Source organism: Oratosquilla oratoria, chromosome 1 (assembly GCF_046742065.1).
Source record: "Oratosquilla oratoria isolate Oo_2021 chromosome 1, ASM4674206v1, whole genome shotgun sequence".
NCBI lineage: Eukaryota > Metazoa > Arthropoda > Malacostraca > Stomatopoda > Squillidae > Oratosquilla > Oratosquilla oratoria.
Window position 1 is genome coordinate 90,824,206 of NC_134777.1, and position 15,847 is coordinate 90,840,052.

Here is a 15,847-nt window from a genome sequence, read left to right on the forward strand (position 1 = left end):
GCAAGTGTAGCAGGAAAAGGTGGAGTGAAGGTGGAGGTAGAATGTAGATTGAGAGAAGCGAGTAAATGCCTTGGTGGTTTAAAGAGTGTAATGAGAAATAGACATTTGGGAATGGATGCGAAGAGGAGACTGTATGAAGGAGTGATTGTGCCAACAGCACTGTATGGGGCAGAAACGTGGAACATAAGAGAAGAAGAGAGAAGGAGTTTGAATGTGTTTGAGATGAGGTGTCTGAGAAGTATGGCGGGGGTTACTAGGCTAGATAGAGTGAGAAATGAGGAGGTGAGGAGGAGAACAGGGATGAAAAAGGATTTGGGAGAGAGGGTTGATGAAAGAATATTAGGATGGTTTGGACACATGGAAAGAATGAGTGAAGAAAGACTAGTAAAAGAGGTATGGAAGGCAGATGTGGAGGGAGTGAACATGAGGGGACGTCCTAGGATGAGGTGGATGGATGGGGTGAAGGGGGCTTTGGGGAAGAGGGGAATGTCTGTTGAGGAAGGAAGGGAGAGGACGGAAGACAGAGGTGAGTGGAGAATGGTTGTATATGGATGATGTTGTGACTGCATGAGGAGGAATGGGCGGGGGGGGTGGGGGGGTGGGGGTGGGGTAGTATGTGTGAGTAAATTTTGACGCAGCCCGAAGGGATTTCTCCCCGTCCTCTCCTTATATGCAAAGGGGGACGGAGAGGGGGGGTCGCCGATTAAATGAAGCGGCCTTGCTGTGGATGTACTGTGTCTTGCGACACTGCTTTCTGACCCAGGGCGGTGGGCGGGGTGCAGGGATGACCCGTCATCCAGGAGGTGCTCAGATGAGAGGAAGGGTGGGAGGGGTGTGGAGTGTATTTGGGGATGAAATGGGTGGGAGTGTTTTTATGCCTTTCCATTTTTGGCTACCTCCCTTGGAAGGGGGAAAAAGCCTTGGTATATGTATGTATGTAGTATACATTATAGAAATGATCATGTAATATTGATTTTTTATTTCCATAAACCATGCATTTTTATTTTGTATGTTTAGTAGTTTTTATATAATCTTGATATATCATTCGGTAGTATATACAAAAATTGAGTTACAGTAGTTTGAAAATTATATAATTCTGGATCAGTATGTTTGATGTGTCTGCTTGTGAGTACTTTCTTATAAATGTAATCTTTCTTTGATGAGAATTGTACTTTTTACTACATTTTGTATTTTTCATATATGTTATAAATTATCTATCCTATGATAAAAATTCTCTAGTGTTACGATGGTAGTTCACTGATAAGGCCTAGACTACTAGAATATGTGGTGACATTGTGGTCACCCAGTACCAAAAAGAATATAAAGAAAATAGAAAGAATCCAGAGAGCAGCCACAAAAATGGCATCTGCACTTGCAAACTTGTCATATGAGGAGAGATTGGCTAAACTGGCGTTACCGACTCTGGAGCAAAGAAGAGAGGTGACCTACTGACCATCTACAGAATCGTGAAGGGCACAGAAATATTCGATAGAGAGGACTTGTTAACCTGGGACAAGAGGACATGGAAAGAAAAAAAAAACAAAAAACATAGCTACATAAGAGATCTGAAGAAAAACAGTTTTCCACATAGAGTGGACACTTTGAACAAACTGGACAATGAAATAGTGTGCGCAAAAACCATTCATAAGTTTAAGAGCAAACTAGACACTGCGAGGTACAAAGGCGGGACAACGAGCGTAGCCCCCCTTCCCGCAAAATATAACTAGGTAAATATAGTTTTTATTTATCTAATTTGGCAAATTTTTCTAGTCCAAATACCATGCAAATTGTTTATTCTTCATTTAACTTATTATCTATTATTAGTATTGATCAGTTAGTTATAACAGTAAAAACTCATTTTTTTTCTTATGTATCACTGATGGTGGTAATAAGGAAATAAATTGGGTACACTCCTTATACAGTTTAAAGTTCACATTATGCATGTTGAATATTTGAAACTGTTGTCATATAAGTGTTGGAATTAGTATACACCTTACTGGCACTCCCTTATTTAAGTTTTATTTTTATTTATTTATTTTTTATATTTTTTTAACATTGATAAGATAATTTTCCATGATATCCTAACTGATGTTCTTGAGTTCTTCCATCAAATTCTCTTGCTTGTGGTCTTCTGAAAGGGTTCTCATATTGTATAGTGTATGGTTAAGAGGTGACGGTAATCTTACTCTCCTGCTGCAGTTACTGGGCAGTGGGCAGGAGATAGGGAACACCCTTCATCCACAAGGAGCCGAGATAAGAAGGGAACAATGGGTGGTGGATGGGAGTGGGTACTTGCCTTGATTGAATACCTCCCTTATAAGGGGAAAGAAGCTCTTGGTATATAGACAGTAATATTACTTCCTTGCCACCTAGTTCCTGGTGATATACAAATTTGGTGCCACCTAATTCACTGTACTTAGGTGAACCCAATCTATTAATAAGGTGCTATGTGATCCATGTCTGCATCATGATAGTACTCTACATACTGTATCTATGAGGAATTTTCCTGTCTGCCACTAGGAATGCATCATTTAGCAGTTGGTTTTATCTGTATGTGTGATCTGATATTAAAGACTTGTCCAGTATGAGTGCATACATATACATACATATACCAAGGCTTTTTCCCCCTTCCAAGGGAGGTAGCCAAAAAGGGAAAGGCATAAAAACACTCCCACCCATTTCATCCCTAAATACACTCCACACCCCTCCCACCCTCCCTCTCATCTGAGCACCTCCTGGATGACGGGTCATCCCTGCACCCTGCCCACCGCCCTGGGTCAGAAGCAGTGTCGCAAGACACAGCACATCCACAGCAAGGCCGCTTCATTTAATCGGCGACCCCCCTTGCATATAAGGAGAGGACGGGGAGAAATCCCTTCGGGCTGCGTCAAAATTTACTCACACATACTACCCCACCCCCCCGCCCATTCCTCCTCATGCAATCACATCATCCATATACAACCATTCTCCACTCACCTCTCTCTTCCGTCCTCTCCCTTTCTTCCTCAACAGACATTCGCCTCTTCCCCAAAGCCCCCTTCACCCCATCCATCCACCTCATCCTAGGACGTCTCCTCATGTTCACTCCCTCCACATCTGCCTTCCATACCTCTTTTACTAGTCTTTCTTCACTCATTCTTTCCATGTGTCCAAACCATCCTAATATTCTTTCATCAACCCTATCTCCCAAATCCTTTTTCACCCCTGTTCTCCTCCTCACCTCCTCATTTCTCACTCTATCCAGCCTAGTAACCCCACCATACTTCTCAGACACCTCATCTCAAACACATTCAAACTCCTTCTCTTCTTCTTCTCTTATGTTCCCCGTTTCTGCCCCATACAGTGCTGTTGGCACAATCACTCCTTCATACAGTCTCCTTTTCGCATCCATTCCCAAATGTCTATTCCTCATTACACTCTTTAATCCACCAAGGCATTTACTCGCTTCTCTCAATCTACATTCTACCTCCACCTTCACTCCACCTTTTCCTGCTACACTTGCACCCAAGTGACCCTGCAGATATTTTATCATCCAACAAAAGAAACACCATGTGAGGATGAAGCTTTTCCATCTCTATTGACAGAAGTCTTGTAGTAATTAAGATACTACCACCTACCCACCAACATGAATGTAAGCCCTTAGGCATGATATCTTACATATACCTGTAGGTTTCATACCTTACTAGAAGATCTAAATTTTTTCTTCCTCCATAATTCTACTTGTTTCCCTTACTCTATAATTTACTTCCACTATCATTTCCTGCTACATGTGACCCCAGACTCATGAAAAGTGGTAGCCTTGAGGATGTGATGCAATGAAATCCTAGCATCAGGTTACTGAGACAATGAAATAAAAACCATTAACATTTTTATTGATACGGTTTCTATAACATGTTACATGCACATATAAAACTATATATAAAAAAGAAAACTATAAAACAGGTAACAAAAACTAACATTTTAGTAGTCATCCCACCCAGAGCTGTGTTTAATTGTGTCCTGATTTTCTTTCTTAACTCTGTTGTATGCATTAGATTCGCCTTTCACTCTTAATTTTTTCTTTGAGATCTGTTTCTTCTGGTTCCTTTCCAAATCCTTCCGAGTACGATGCTTAACAACTCCTGGGGCAATAGAACTGGCAGTTGTTGAAAAGCTCCTGATGCTACAAATATCACTGACAGAATCATCAATAAGGTCCATAAGTGATGGAGGTTCCTCACCAGCTGCAGTAGCTGTCTGACGGGCCTGGCGAGCTCTTGCTAGCTGCTCTATGAGAATCTTTCTAGATTCAGCATTAATATCTTTTCCTTTCTTTTCCTTCCTTCTTCTAGATCTACCACATGACTCTTCCTCATCAGAATCCCCCTCGTCTTCTCTACTATCAGTGACTTTATGACTACTCTCTTCTCCACTTTCTTCCCCTTCAGAACTGCCATGTTCTTCAGGCTTTATTGTCAAACTGTATTTCTTCAAGTCCTGGCACAGTTCCTCCAATTGAGTTTCTTCTTTCAAGTCTTTACAGAGTGCGTGCGCCTCAACTCTCATCTCCTCTAATTCTTCTTCAGCATCTTCAATGAACTCTTCCTCCTCCTCCTCGGATTCCTCTTCTTCTTCTTCCTCTTCAAGGTCCCGGCCAACTCCATACTCTTCATTAAAGTTTTTCACTTCCTTCAAAAATCCACTTGCTTCAATCTCCTTATCAAGGCTCTCCTGACGTCTGTACATGAAAGGTAAAATGAGATGTATCATAATTCATGATATGAAAAATATATACAATAATGTGTTGATAATACTTTCTACACAGGCTTGCAAAACTGGAGGGAAAAAAAAAAGGGGGGGGGGTAAAGAGTCTATTATCAATAACTATTTAACAAATAAAATGCACACAAAGCTCCACAAAATAACTACTAAACTGAAGCATTTCCACTTACTCTACATCCTTTGAAAATTCAGGGAATAATTCGCTTTCATATCCAAATCTGCGCTTGAAAAAGTCTCGAACACAGTTGACATCCCTATCAAAGTACCTGGAATAGAAAAAAGAAGAAAAAAAAAAAATAAATAAAAATGTTAAGACAGCATCTGTACATATTAGTAACAATATACATACATACATACATATACCAAAATGCATTTTCCCCTTTATAAGATGGGTGTGCTGAGTCAAAGTATACATCTACTATGCACCCATCTAAAAGCCCAATCACTGTCCCTGCCATCTTAGCCCCTCCGGGATGAGAGTTCATTTATCCCTTGCCATACCATGTAGGTCAAAGATAATGCAGTGAGACATAGTGCATTCACAGCAGGGACTTATAGCTAGAGCTGGTTTACCCAGACAACTTCATTTTATACCTCCCCCGCCTTTTATTCACTTAAGAAATTTATGGAGGCTCTTGCCTTCTGCCCCTTTCACATTCCACTGCATTAACATAATAATATATACAAAGGTTTCCTGTACATTTTGAATCATGCGGGTATGTGATTTTTGTTGTATATATTCATATACATTCTGAGATTTCACCACGGCTGTTTCATGGGTATATGGATGAACACCTGCACAATGAAACCAAAATCCTCACCACAGAACATCACATGAAAATGATAGAATGATAGATACAGTTCTACAATAGAACCCTAAACACCACCAACCCATCTCATTACATCACATAGGCACCACCAGCATAACACTGAATAAAAGCAGCATTTTATGATACATCCACACAAAAACATATTCACACTCAGATCACTAAACAAACGCTCCTTGACAGATCACCAAACTCAATGTTCGTCCAGCATCCCGCAGACACAGCCACCCAGAAAATCCCTCTCGTGGGTTGTAAGAACCACACTGATATGCTTGCATTAAGGACACCATCCAGTGTTAAGACAATACCAACACAGGATAGGCCTGGTGGTCAATGATTCAAACTGCTCAAGGTGCAACTTCCACAGATAAAACACAGAGCACCTCATTGTACAATGCATTACATTCATAATCCCTTGACACTGACATAGTATTTCTTCCCTGAGTGACATATGGACCTTCCTGGAGGCAGCTGCCAGTTACTTGGGAGCTGTGGGTCTCCTGCAAGAGAGACCAGGGGCAACAGACTGACTGGCTGGAGTTGATGAGGAAGATTAATGCTTAAGCTATGAGCAGGAGAAAGAGATTGATGGAGAATGAACAAGAATATACATTAAAATAACCTATTATATACTGATGACACTGTTCAGCCTCCAGAGAAGAGGTTTGCAAGTGTTTTTGAAGAAGAGTGAAAGTTGATTATGAGAGCAAGTTTACAGTAGTGGGGGAGGGGAGCAGTTATTAGTTGTCAGCTCTCTTTATGGAGAACTAACTGGTGGGTGATTCTTTGATTCACAGTATTCAAGAGTATATGGAATATTCAGTTTTTATTGCCATGTGTGAGTATAAGAGTTTAGTTTACTAGTGTAACTTCAGATTCCTTACATTTTTGCATTGACATGGCTTGTGGACACCATCTGTGGAAAGTCGATGAGGATTGGTTTGTCCTGTTCATCAATGAGAATGTTGAACTCATTGAAGTCACTGTGGATGACGCCTAAACTTGCAAGATGGACAATGAGATCCATCAAGTCACTGTACAGTTGTGGAACATCAGCAATGTGATGAACGTTGCATCTGGAATTATAATTAACATAAGTTTATTATTATGCACATAGGAAAAGAAGTCAATGAAAATTTTCAACACGAAATAGTTCCAAGCCATTCCATTGTTTAAGACCACTGGAAACATGATACATACATTCATATACCAGCGACTTTTCCCCCCTTACCAGGGAGGTTGCCAAAATTATAATTCCACTCCCACCCATTTCATCCCCACATACTCCACTCCCATTCACCACCCCTCCCTCCCTCTTTTCTTGATTCCTCCTGGATGATGGGTCATCCCTGCATCTTGCCCACTGCCCTAGGTCATAAACAATGCAGCAAGACATGGCACATCCACAGCAAGACTGCTTCATTTAATCGGTGACCCACCCCTTCATGAAGAAGAAGAAGAAAAAAGAGAGAGAGATGGCATATCCATAGCAAGACGGCTTCATTTAATCATGGAGACAGAGACAGAGACAGAGACACACACACACACAGAGACAGAGACAGAGACAGAGAGAGAGACAGACAGACAGACAGAGAGACAGAGGGACAGACAGACAGACAGACACACACACACACACACACGGAAGAAATCCCTTCAAAAAACATAATGCAAACTATCATTAAAATTGCTGTAAAACCTTGCACTGTGATGGCATCCCCTGCAGCAAAAAAGAATGGTGTAAGCTAGATTATAACGGTTGTGCATCTCACTTCAGTGCAGGTTGATTTAAATATGCCAAGATTGACATACCCAAATCAGAATCTCCATACCAGTCAGAATAAAATCATTAGAGTACAGCACTCTGTGAAAGCATTGATGAATTTTAACACTTTAATTCATGTTGACAGGCAAACGAGTAATAGCTTAATCACTTTACATCTAGGAAGCACACCAGGCGAGCAGGTTAGGGCATCGTTACTTGCAGCAAAGGTCAAGGGGATAGTGGTTCAAATCCTGCCACCACTGAAGTTGAATCAAGGGCATGGCTCATTAAATTCCACACTACAAAGTCCTCTGTAAGGGGCACCATCCTAGCCTCCTGATAGGGATGAGTTTGTGACATTAAACCATATCACATTATCACTATAAAACTACGTTATACAAAAAGTATGGAACTACTTACAGTGGATGGCCATTGACAAGCTCCATGATGATGCAATGACGACTGAAATCAACTGGTTTGGGGACAGGCACTCCCCGCATGTGTAGGGCCTTCATGTAAGCAAACTCTTTGGTGGCAGACAACCGGGAGAGGTAAATCCATGATGCCCTATTACGGTGATGATGATAATCACGTTTTTCTTTAAGTTTGCGAAATGATGTACGCCCAAGCCTGTAATGATTGCAGATTTCATAATGGTTACAGAAGAACATCCTCCACCTCCTTTATCACTCACATCACTTATGTCCTTTCTACGGAAGTTATGCAAAGAATCTGTACATAAGGGTTACAATACAGTAATCCCTCCCATATCCAAACTAATATTATGTGAACTGCCATCATTAATCATTATCTTAAGTACCCAACCCCATGATGGTATGCTGTGCAGGTACATACATACATATACCAACTGCTTTTTCCTCTTACAAGGGAGGTAGCCAAAGTCAAAGGCATAAATCCACTCCCATTCACCACCCCTCTCTCTCTCTATTCTTAGCTCCTCATGAATGACAGGTCATCCCTGCATCTCACCCACTGCTCTGGGTCAGAAGCAATGTAGCAAGACCACACATCCACAACAAGGCCGTTTCATTTAATTGGCAACTCCCACTTCTCCGTACCAAGCTATAATCAGTCTAATGCATCCTAACAATCTTATTACCACTTTTTATGTACTCACCTATGTAGTTTCATGCACAGAGGATTTCCCTCAGGGTCAGCAACTACATAAATGTCTGATTCTTTGCCAACACCAATTTGGCTCCCAACTGATCCAACAACTTCTCGTGATGAGAGAACTTTCAAAGCCAAATAGTCATAACCCATATTTGTCAGTCTGTATCCATCATCTGTAAGACAATGAAATTAATGCATTTCTTTTGCTGAATTCCTTATACATATTGAGTAATTCATACTATAAGGACTAACTCCATCCTTAAAAGTAAAAAGATAGGATAGTTTGATATCAAAGAAAGCAAACTATTAATTACTTCAACATCTTAATGAGAGTATTTGGTCTGACTTGGGGGACAACTTACAAACTAAAGGATCTTAACCTCCTTCCATTAAGCCTCTAAGCAAGCTAGCATATTATATAGATTCTGACAGCCTGGAGTAATTTTAAATAATTTTCTAGACAATATTTATCAGAGCTATGAGAGGATAACAAGGGTGGTGGATGGGAGTTGAGTGGGTGGATGCCTTCAATCTGGTTACCTCCTTTATGTGGGGAAGCTCTAGACATACAGATTGATAGATTAATTAATCTAAACTTCTAAAAGGGTATACATAAAACCCCTAAAAATTTGCAGGTCAAAGTAGCCATTATGGCTCAAACTGCTGTAGTTGGACTTGGCATTTAGGGTTAGTTATGAGAAAAAAAAAAAAAAAAACTTTAAAGTGATACTACAGTTATATTCTAAATGAAAATTAATGTGGATGTGCGGTGTCTTGCTGCATTGCTTTTGACCCAGGGCAGTGGGCGAGATGCAGGGATGACCATCCAGGAGAAGCCAAGAAAAGTAGGAGGGCGGGGTGGTGAATGGGAGTGAAGTATGTGGGGATGAAATGAGTGGGAATGGAGTTATGCCTTTGACTTTGGCTACCTCCCTTGAATGGGGGAAAAAAGCCATTGGTATATGTAAGTACGTATAAAAAGAACACAGTGTATAAAAATAGCAAAAATTCATACAGTGTTTTCCACGTTCATACGAGCACAAGCGGTGTTTGCAGAGTTCCTTGATAATCTTGATGACACCACCAGCTCGGATGTTGGCAATTTGAGTGACTAGTGGTGCTGGTACTAACTCATGGTTTTTCATCCCCATTTCAATCTGGCAAGAAAGAAAAATGTAGTTTAATATGTTACACACATATGGTTGAGACAGTATAGATTGCAGATTAACATCTGGTTTATTGAAATGTAATTTTGAAACAATATAATAATTGTTGTCTTCATTTTCAGTGATTGGAAACTTGCAGCCCTTCAGTAACTAGCAATGTTTCTTTGGCCCTTCCATAGATGTCACTGGGAAGAAATACTGCACTATTGTCTGTGTTGAATAAGGGTGGGTCTGTTTCTATATCACTGATTAACAGGAGAAATGGTCACTAGTTGTCAGTTCTCCTTGCATAATTCTGGTGAAAATAGTAAAAAAAAAAATTGATAGCGAGAAACCTTGGGCCCAATCAGGAGACTGTGTGCCAGTGCCTTGGGACAACACTATCAGATGGAGGTGAAAATATTGATAGGTTTTAAAAATGGGTGACAGATAAATGGTTCTCTTTGTTGTCCATCTTGCAGGACCACCACAAGTATGTATCACTGGGGTCTAGACTACAAAAATTTCATGTAATTAGTACTTACAATACTTCAGTGATACTTTTACAGACCATAATCATTCACCATTCTTTTATGACTAGTTTCATAAATTGTACTAATCTATAGTACAGTAACTGCATGTCTTGTATGTGAGAGTATAAATTTACTGATTTTCCCAATTATTTTATTTAGATTAGATATTCTGGTTAAGTAAATTAAACAAAAGTATAGCCAATACCCATCTGGGGTATTGGCTGCTTGTTACTGTGGCAAAGTAGCATGCAGTCGATACTTTAGGGTCTATATGGGGCGCCCCTACGGACCAGAGCCACACATCATTTTGTCTATGATAGAGGAAAACTCTGTTCATAGAAAAATGATGACACTTTTATACTACGACTGTCCCTCCGTTATGCTGTCCCCCAACCCTTGTTGCTATACTGTACCATTTCTCTGAGTATTTTCTTTTTCTATGGTGGGGGAATTCCCTGTGGTGGGGGAAAAGAATACTGCCACCAAGTATTCCCACTTGGATAGTAAGAGGCGAGAAAAAAAGGGACGGGGATTGGGACTAGGCATCCCTCTCCTTGTAGCCCTACAGGGCACATTCCTAGAAAAAAAGGCAGAGGCATAAGAGGGGCTGGAGGGCCTCGGTCCAGCACCCTAAGGTTTGGGTCTTTTAATGTGCATGGATGTGGTACAGATAAGAGTAAATGGGAAGAGATAGGTAGTATGTTTGTGAGAAGAGAGATGGATGTGTTGGCTTTGAGTGAAACTAAGCTGAAAGGGAAGGCTGATTGTAAGTTTGGGAATGTAAGTGGGAGGTTATCAGGAGTGAAGAGAGGGCGAGGGAGGGAAGGGGTGGCTATACTAGTAAGTGAAGAGATAGGTAAACGTGTAGTGGAGTGGAAGGAGGTTTCCTCAAGGATAATGTGGATGAAGGTGAAACTGGGAAAGGAGATGTGGGTTTTTGTAAGTGCATATGGGCCTGGCAGTGAGAAGAATGTAGAAGAAAGGGAGGCCTTTTGGATAGATTTAAATGAGTGCATAGAGGGTTTAGGGAGAAGTGTAAATGTAATAGTACTGGGAGACCTTAATGCTAGGGTAGGAAAGGAGCCAATTGATGGAGTGGTTGGGAAATGTGGAGTTCCAGGAAAGAATCGTAGTGGAGAGTTGATGGTGGAAATGTGTCTAGAGAGTTGATGATAGCAAATACAGTGTTTCGGAAGAAAGTCAAGCATAAGTACACATGGGAGAGGGTGGTGGAGGGAAAGGTGGTAGATAGAGCTTTAATGGACTATGTAGTGGTAAATAGGATTATGATAGGAAGAGTTAGGGATGTACATGTGCTAAGGGGAGAGGGTGGGGGAATATCAGATCATTTTCTGGTGGAAAGTAAGTTGAGAGTGGAGGATAGATGGAGGAAGAGGAAAGGGACAAAAGGTAGGGAGGTGCTTAGAGTGAACTCTCTAAACGAAGAGGAAAAGGAGAAGGAGTACAAGAGGAAGCTGAAGGAGGAGTGGGAGGAAGTGAAGGATAGAGTGGAGGTAGGTGTGGAGGAGGAATGGGGATGGTTCAAGGAGGGAGTCACAAAGTGTGCAAGGATGGTGTGTGGAACAAGAAGGTCAGGAGGAAATAGAAGGAAGGGTAGTGAATGGTGGGATGAGGAAATGAAGAAGGTTGTAGAAGAGAAGAAGCGAGCTTTCACAGATTGGTTGCAAAGTAGGACGAGGAAGTCATATGAGACGTACAGGGAAAAGAAAAGAGAAGTAAAGCAAAAGGTAAAGGAGGCAAAGTGGAGAGCAGATGTAAAATGGGGTAAGAGTATGACAGAAAATTTTGAAAGTAATAAAAAGATGTTTTGGAAAGAAATTAAGAGAGGAAGAGGAGGCGAATCAAGTAGAGAAGAAAAGGTAAAAGGTGCAGATGGAGAGATGATAATGGAGGAGAAGGCAGTAAGGGGAAGATGGGCAGAATATTTTAGGGAGTTGCTTAATGTGAAGGAGGATAGGGAGGGAAAGATAGCTGCAGTGGGAAATGCTAAGAAAATGAGAGTGATGAGTGAGGAAAATGGAGGAGAAATAAAGAAGGATGAAGTGAAGGCAGCAGTTAAGATGATGAAAGCAGGTAAGGCACCTGGTCTGGATGGATGCCATGCAGAATGTCTTAAAAAAGGAGGTATAGTGATGGTGGACTGGTTGGTGAGGTTATTTAATGTTTGCTGGAGAGAAGGTAGAGTGCCAGAGGACTGGAGGAGTGCGTGTATAGTTCCACTTTACAAGGGAAAGGGGGACAAGTGTGAATGTAGTAGTTTCAGAGGGATTAGCTTAACCCCTTCCATACGGTGCCGCACACGTAGGCGTCATGAGGAGCAAGTGGATTCGCGACGCTGCCATATCGGGATCTTGATTATATTTATTGTAGTCACTCCTGTGTTTTTACATTCTCCCTAATCTGCTCTTAATCCCATTCTCTGTGGTTTTCAAAATTCACGGGTGAAAGATAGAACGATCGATATAAGCCGTGACTATATTTTATGATGCAAGTATTATTACGACACGTCGTACGGCTGGCATTGGCTGCTGCCCGCGAGATTTAAGTCCCATAGTGAAGTGGTTAAGTGTAGTTGGGAAGGCTTATGGGAGGGTCTTGATTGAGAGGATTAGGAGAGGAACAGAGGGAGTAATTGGTGAGGAACAGTGTGGGTTTAGGACAGGTAGAGGTTGTGTAGATCAGATTTTTGTGGTAAGACAGATATGTGAGAAAGCTATAGGTAAGGGGAAGGATGTTTTCTGGGCCTTTATGGATCTGGAAAAGGCTTACAACAGGGTAGACAGAAAGGCACTGTGGGAGGTTATGCGGATATACGGGATAGGAGGAAAGCTTCTGAGAGCTGTCAAGAGTTTTAATGAGAGTAGTAGAGCTTGTGTCAGGATTAGAAATGGAGAGAGTGAGTGGTTTGAGGTAAAGGTGGGACTTCGTCAGGGATGCGTTATGTCACCCTGGCTGTTCAACTTATACATGGATGGGGTGGTGCGAGAGGTGAATGCAAGAGTAGTGAGTCAGGGATTGGAGATGGTTAAGGAAAATGGAGAAAAGTGGGAGGTGAGCCAGCTGTTGTTTGCGGACGACACTGCGCTTGTGGCAGGATCGGAGGAGGGATTGAGGAAGCTGGTGACAGAGTTTGGGAGAGTGTGTGATAGAAGAAAGCTAAAGATAAATGTGGGTAAAAGTAAGGTGATGAGATGTACAAGGGGTGAAAGTGGCAGTAATCTGGAAGTGAGCATTAAGGGAGAGCAACTGGAGGAAGTGGATAGTTTTAAATATTTGGGTGCAAATGTGGCAGGAAAGGGTGGAGTGAAGGTGGAGGTAGAATGTAGATTGAGAGAAGTGAGTAAATGCCTTGGTGGTTTAAAAAGTGTAATGAGGAATAGGAATCTGGGAATGGATGCTAAGAGGAGACTGTATGAAGGAGTGATTGTGCCAACAGCACTGTATGGAGCAGAAACATGGAACATAGAGAGGAAGAGAGAAGGAACTTGAATGTGTTTGAGATGAAGTGTCTGAGAAGTATGATGGGGGTTACTAGGCTAGATAGAGTGAGAAATGAGGAAGTGAGGAGGAGAACAGGGGTGGAAAGGGAGCTGGGAGATAGGGTGGATGAAAGAGTATTAGGATGGTTTGGACACATGGAAAGAATGAGTGAAGAAAGACTAGTAAAGGAGGTGTGGAAGGCAGATGTGGAGGGAGTGAACATGAGGGGACGTCCTAGGATGAGATGGATGGATGGGGTGAAGGGGGCTTTGGGGAAGAGGGGAATGTCTGTTGAGGAAGGACGGGAGAGGACAGAAGACAGGGGTGAATGGAGAATGGTTGTATATGGAAAATGTTGTGATGCATGAGGTGGATTGGACGGGGGAATGGGGGTGAGGTAGTGTGTGTGAGCAAAAATTTTTGACGCAGCCTGAAGGGATTTCTCCCCGTCCTCTCCTTTATATGGGGGGACGGAGAGGGGGGGGGTCGCCGATTTAATGAAGCGGCCTTGCTGTGGATGTGCTGTGTCCTGCGACACTGCTTCTGACCCAGGGCAGTGGACAGGGTGCAGGGATGACCCGTCATCTAGGAGGTGCTAAGATGGGAGGGAGGGTGGAGGGGTGTGGAGTGTTTTCGGGGATGAAATGGGTGGGAATGTTTTTGTGCCTTGTCCTTTTTGGCTACCCCCCTGGTAAGGGGGAAAAAAGCCTTGGTATATGTATGTATGTATGTATAGCCAACCAGTTGAGTCAACCAGATTTAACAAAATAATTTGAAATCAGGTCTCAGGGAACAGACAAACTATTGCTAACTTTGGTCCCTAAACAAGATTTCAGAAATAACAGATGGAAAGTACATAGCAACCTTTGACAAGCAAGACTGAAGATTCAAGGGGTACATCAACTACTGGGAAAGACTGGAAAAGCTACAGCTGTACTTCCTCCAGCAGCACAGAGAGAAGTAAATCATTATCTATAACTATAAGATTTTAGAAAACAGGGTTCCTAATGTCAACATCACAAAAAAGAACCAAAGAAAATGAAGGCTAAGTTATGTCAGGACGACCCCTGGATCATCTCAAAGAATTAGGACCTTGACACACCAGTTTCACCTACGATGGAACACGGCTCTTCAACTGCATCCCGGAAAAACTCAGGAACCTGAGTGGTGTAACACCTGACACCTTCAACCACCATCTGGATGTAAGGTTGGTCAAGATCCCAGACCAACCACCCACACCAGGCTACCCAAGCTCCAACTCTGACAGTTTAATAGACTGGACTATCGAGGTAAGACAGCTGGCTGGCTTCAGTGGAGATCCATCTCAACTGCATCAATTACGGACAGAAATAACACCTCAAGAATCAAGATGATAAAATTCTAGAATCACAGAAGCTCGGATATTTGTGTTATCCTCGGCAATTGTAATTGTTATTTTGAACTATGTGTTCTTTTCATTATCTGCACTTCATGAATCATGTATATTGATTTAATGCCAAATAAACATTATTACTATTATAACATGTAACTTAAGAAGTTAAGTTCTCCAGTAGTTTCTAACCTAACAAACTATTCCATAGAAATATTTCAAGCAAGAAAAAAAAGAAAAGTGAAAAATGTGTTTGTCTTATACTGGAATAAAACCAATTAAGTTTAGTAGGATAGGAAATAAACTCGACAGTCCATTTTCATTTTGACTTTCTTTGAGCCTTGAGGCGAACAGGTTAATTACTTTTCAGCCGAGGGCGCGTTATTAATTGAACTTAGAATTTACAATAAAATACATCAATGTAAAATTGGGAAAATGAAAATATGAATCGAAAAAATAACAATGCCCAACATACATCATTGTATGAAAGCTGAAAATAAACACCGATTGAATTATTTGTTTACGTAAAAATACCTCCAGCTTCCTTGATCATATAAGCCACTACTGAAGGGTTGAATAACTTACAGCTGTCAGTACACGAAAGTCTTCTCTGCTGAGGTATCTCAAGATGCCCACTTTCAGTTTCCCCATTGTGCTAAATACTTAATTCACGCTTTCAAGCTGCCAGTCTCGCGTGTTTTTAGTTCTTCGTCACCATTCGGCTCGTGTGGTGTAAACACAAATTCGAGTATGTAATTATTTATTTCGGAAAATGATAATGTCAAATATAAGGATAATGATTTTGGTTTTATAAT

General features: G+C 41.5%; 1 protein-coding gene across 1 annotated transcript; it reads right to left on the minus strand.

Annotated features, from left to right (window-relative positions):
- Positions 1 to 3,851: 3,851 nt before the first annotated feature.
- Positions 3,852 to 15,775, minus strand: RIOK2 (RIO kinase 2). Its single transcript, XM_076177759.1, has 7 exons — positions 15,618 to 15,775; positions 9,500 to 9,641; positions 8,489 to 8,657; positions 7,771 to 7,980; positions 6,473 to 6,664; positions 4,932 to 5,027; positions 3,852 to 4,717 (listed from the first exon to the last, which is right to left on the minus strand). The coding sequence occupies exons 1-7, from the start codon at positions 15,681 to 15,683 to the stop codon at positions 3,961 to 3,963; spliced, it is 1,632 nt and encodes a 543-aa protein (XP_076033874.1). The 5' UTR covers positions 15,684 to 15,775; the 3' UTR covers positions 3,852 to 3,960.
- Positions 15,776 to 15,847: the final 72 nt, after the last annotated feature.

Excerpts from the sequence above, each read along its gene's own strand:
- RIOK2 (XM_076177759.1), bottom strand. The coding sequence starts at position 15,683 with ATGGGGAAACTGAAAGTGGGCATCTTGAGATACCTCAGCAGAGAAGAC. Across the intron at positions 7,981-8,488 it reads CTGTGCATGAAACTACATAG|GCTTGGGCGTACATCATTTC; the intron begins GTGAGTACATAA and ends CAATCATTACAG. Across the intron at positions 5,028-6,472 it reads AGCCATGTCAATGCAAAAAT|GTACTTTGATAGGGATGTCA; the intron begins GTAAGGAATCTG and ends TTTCTATTCCAG.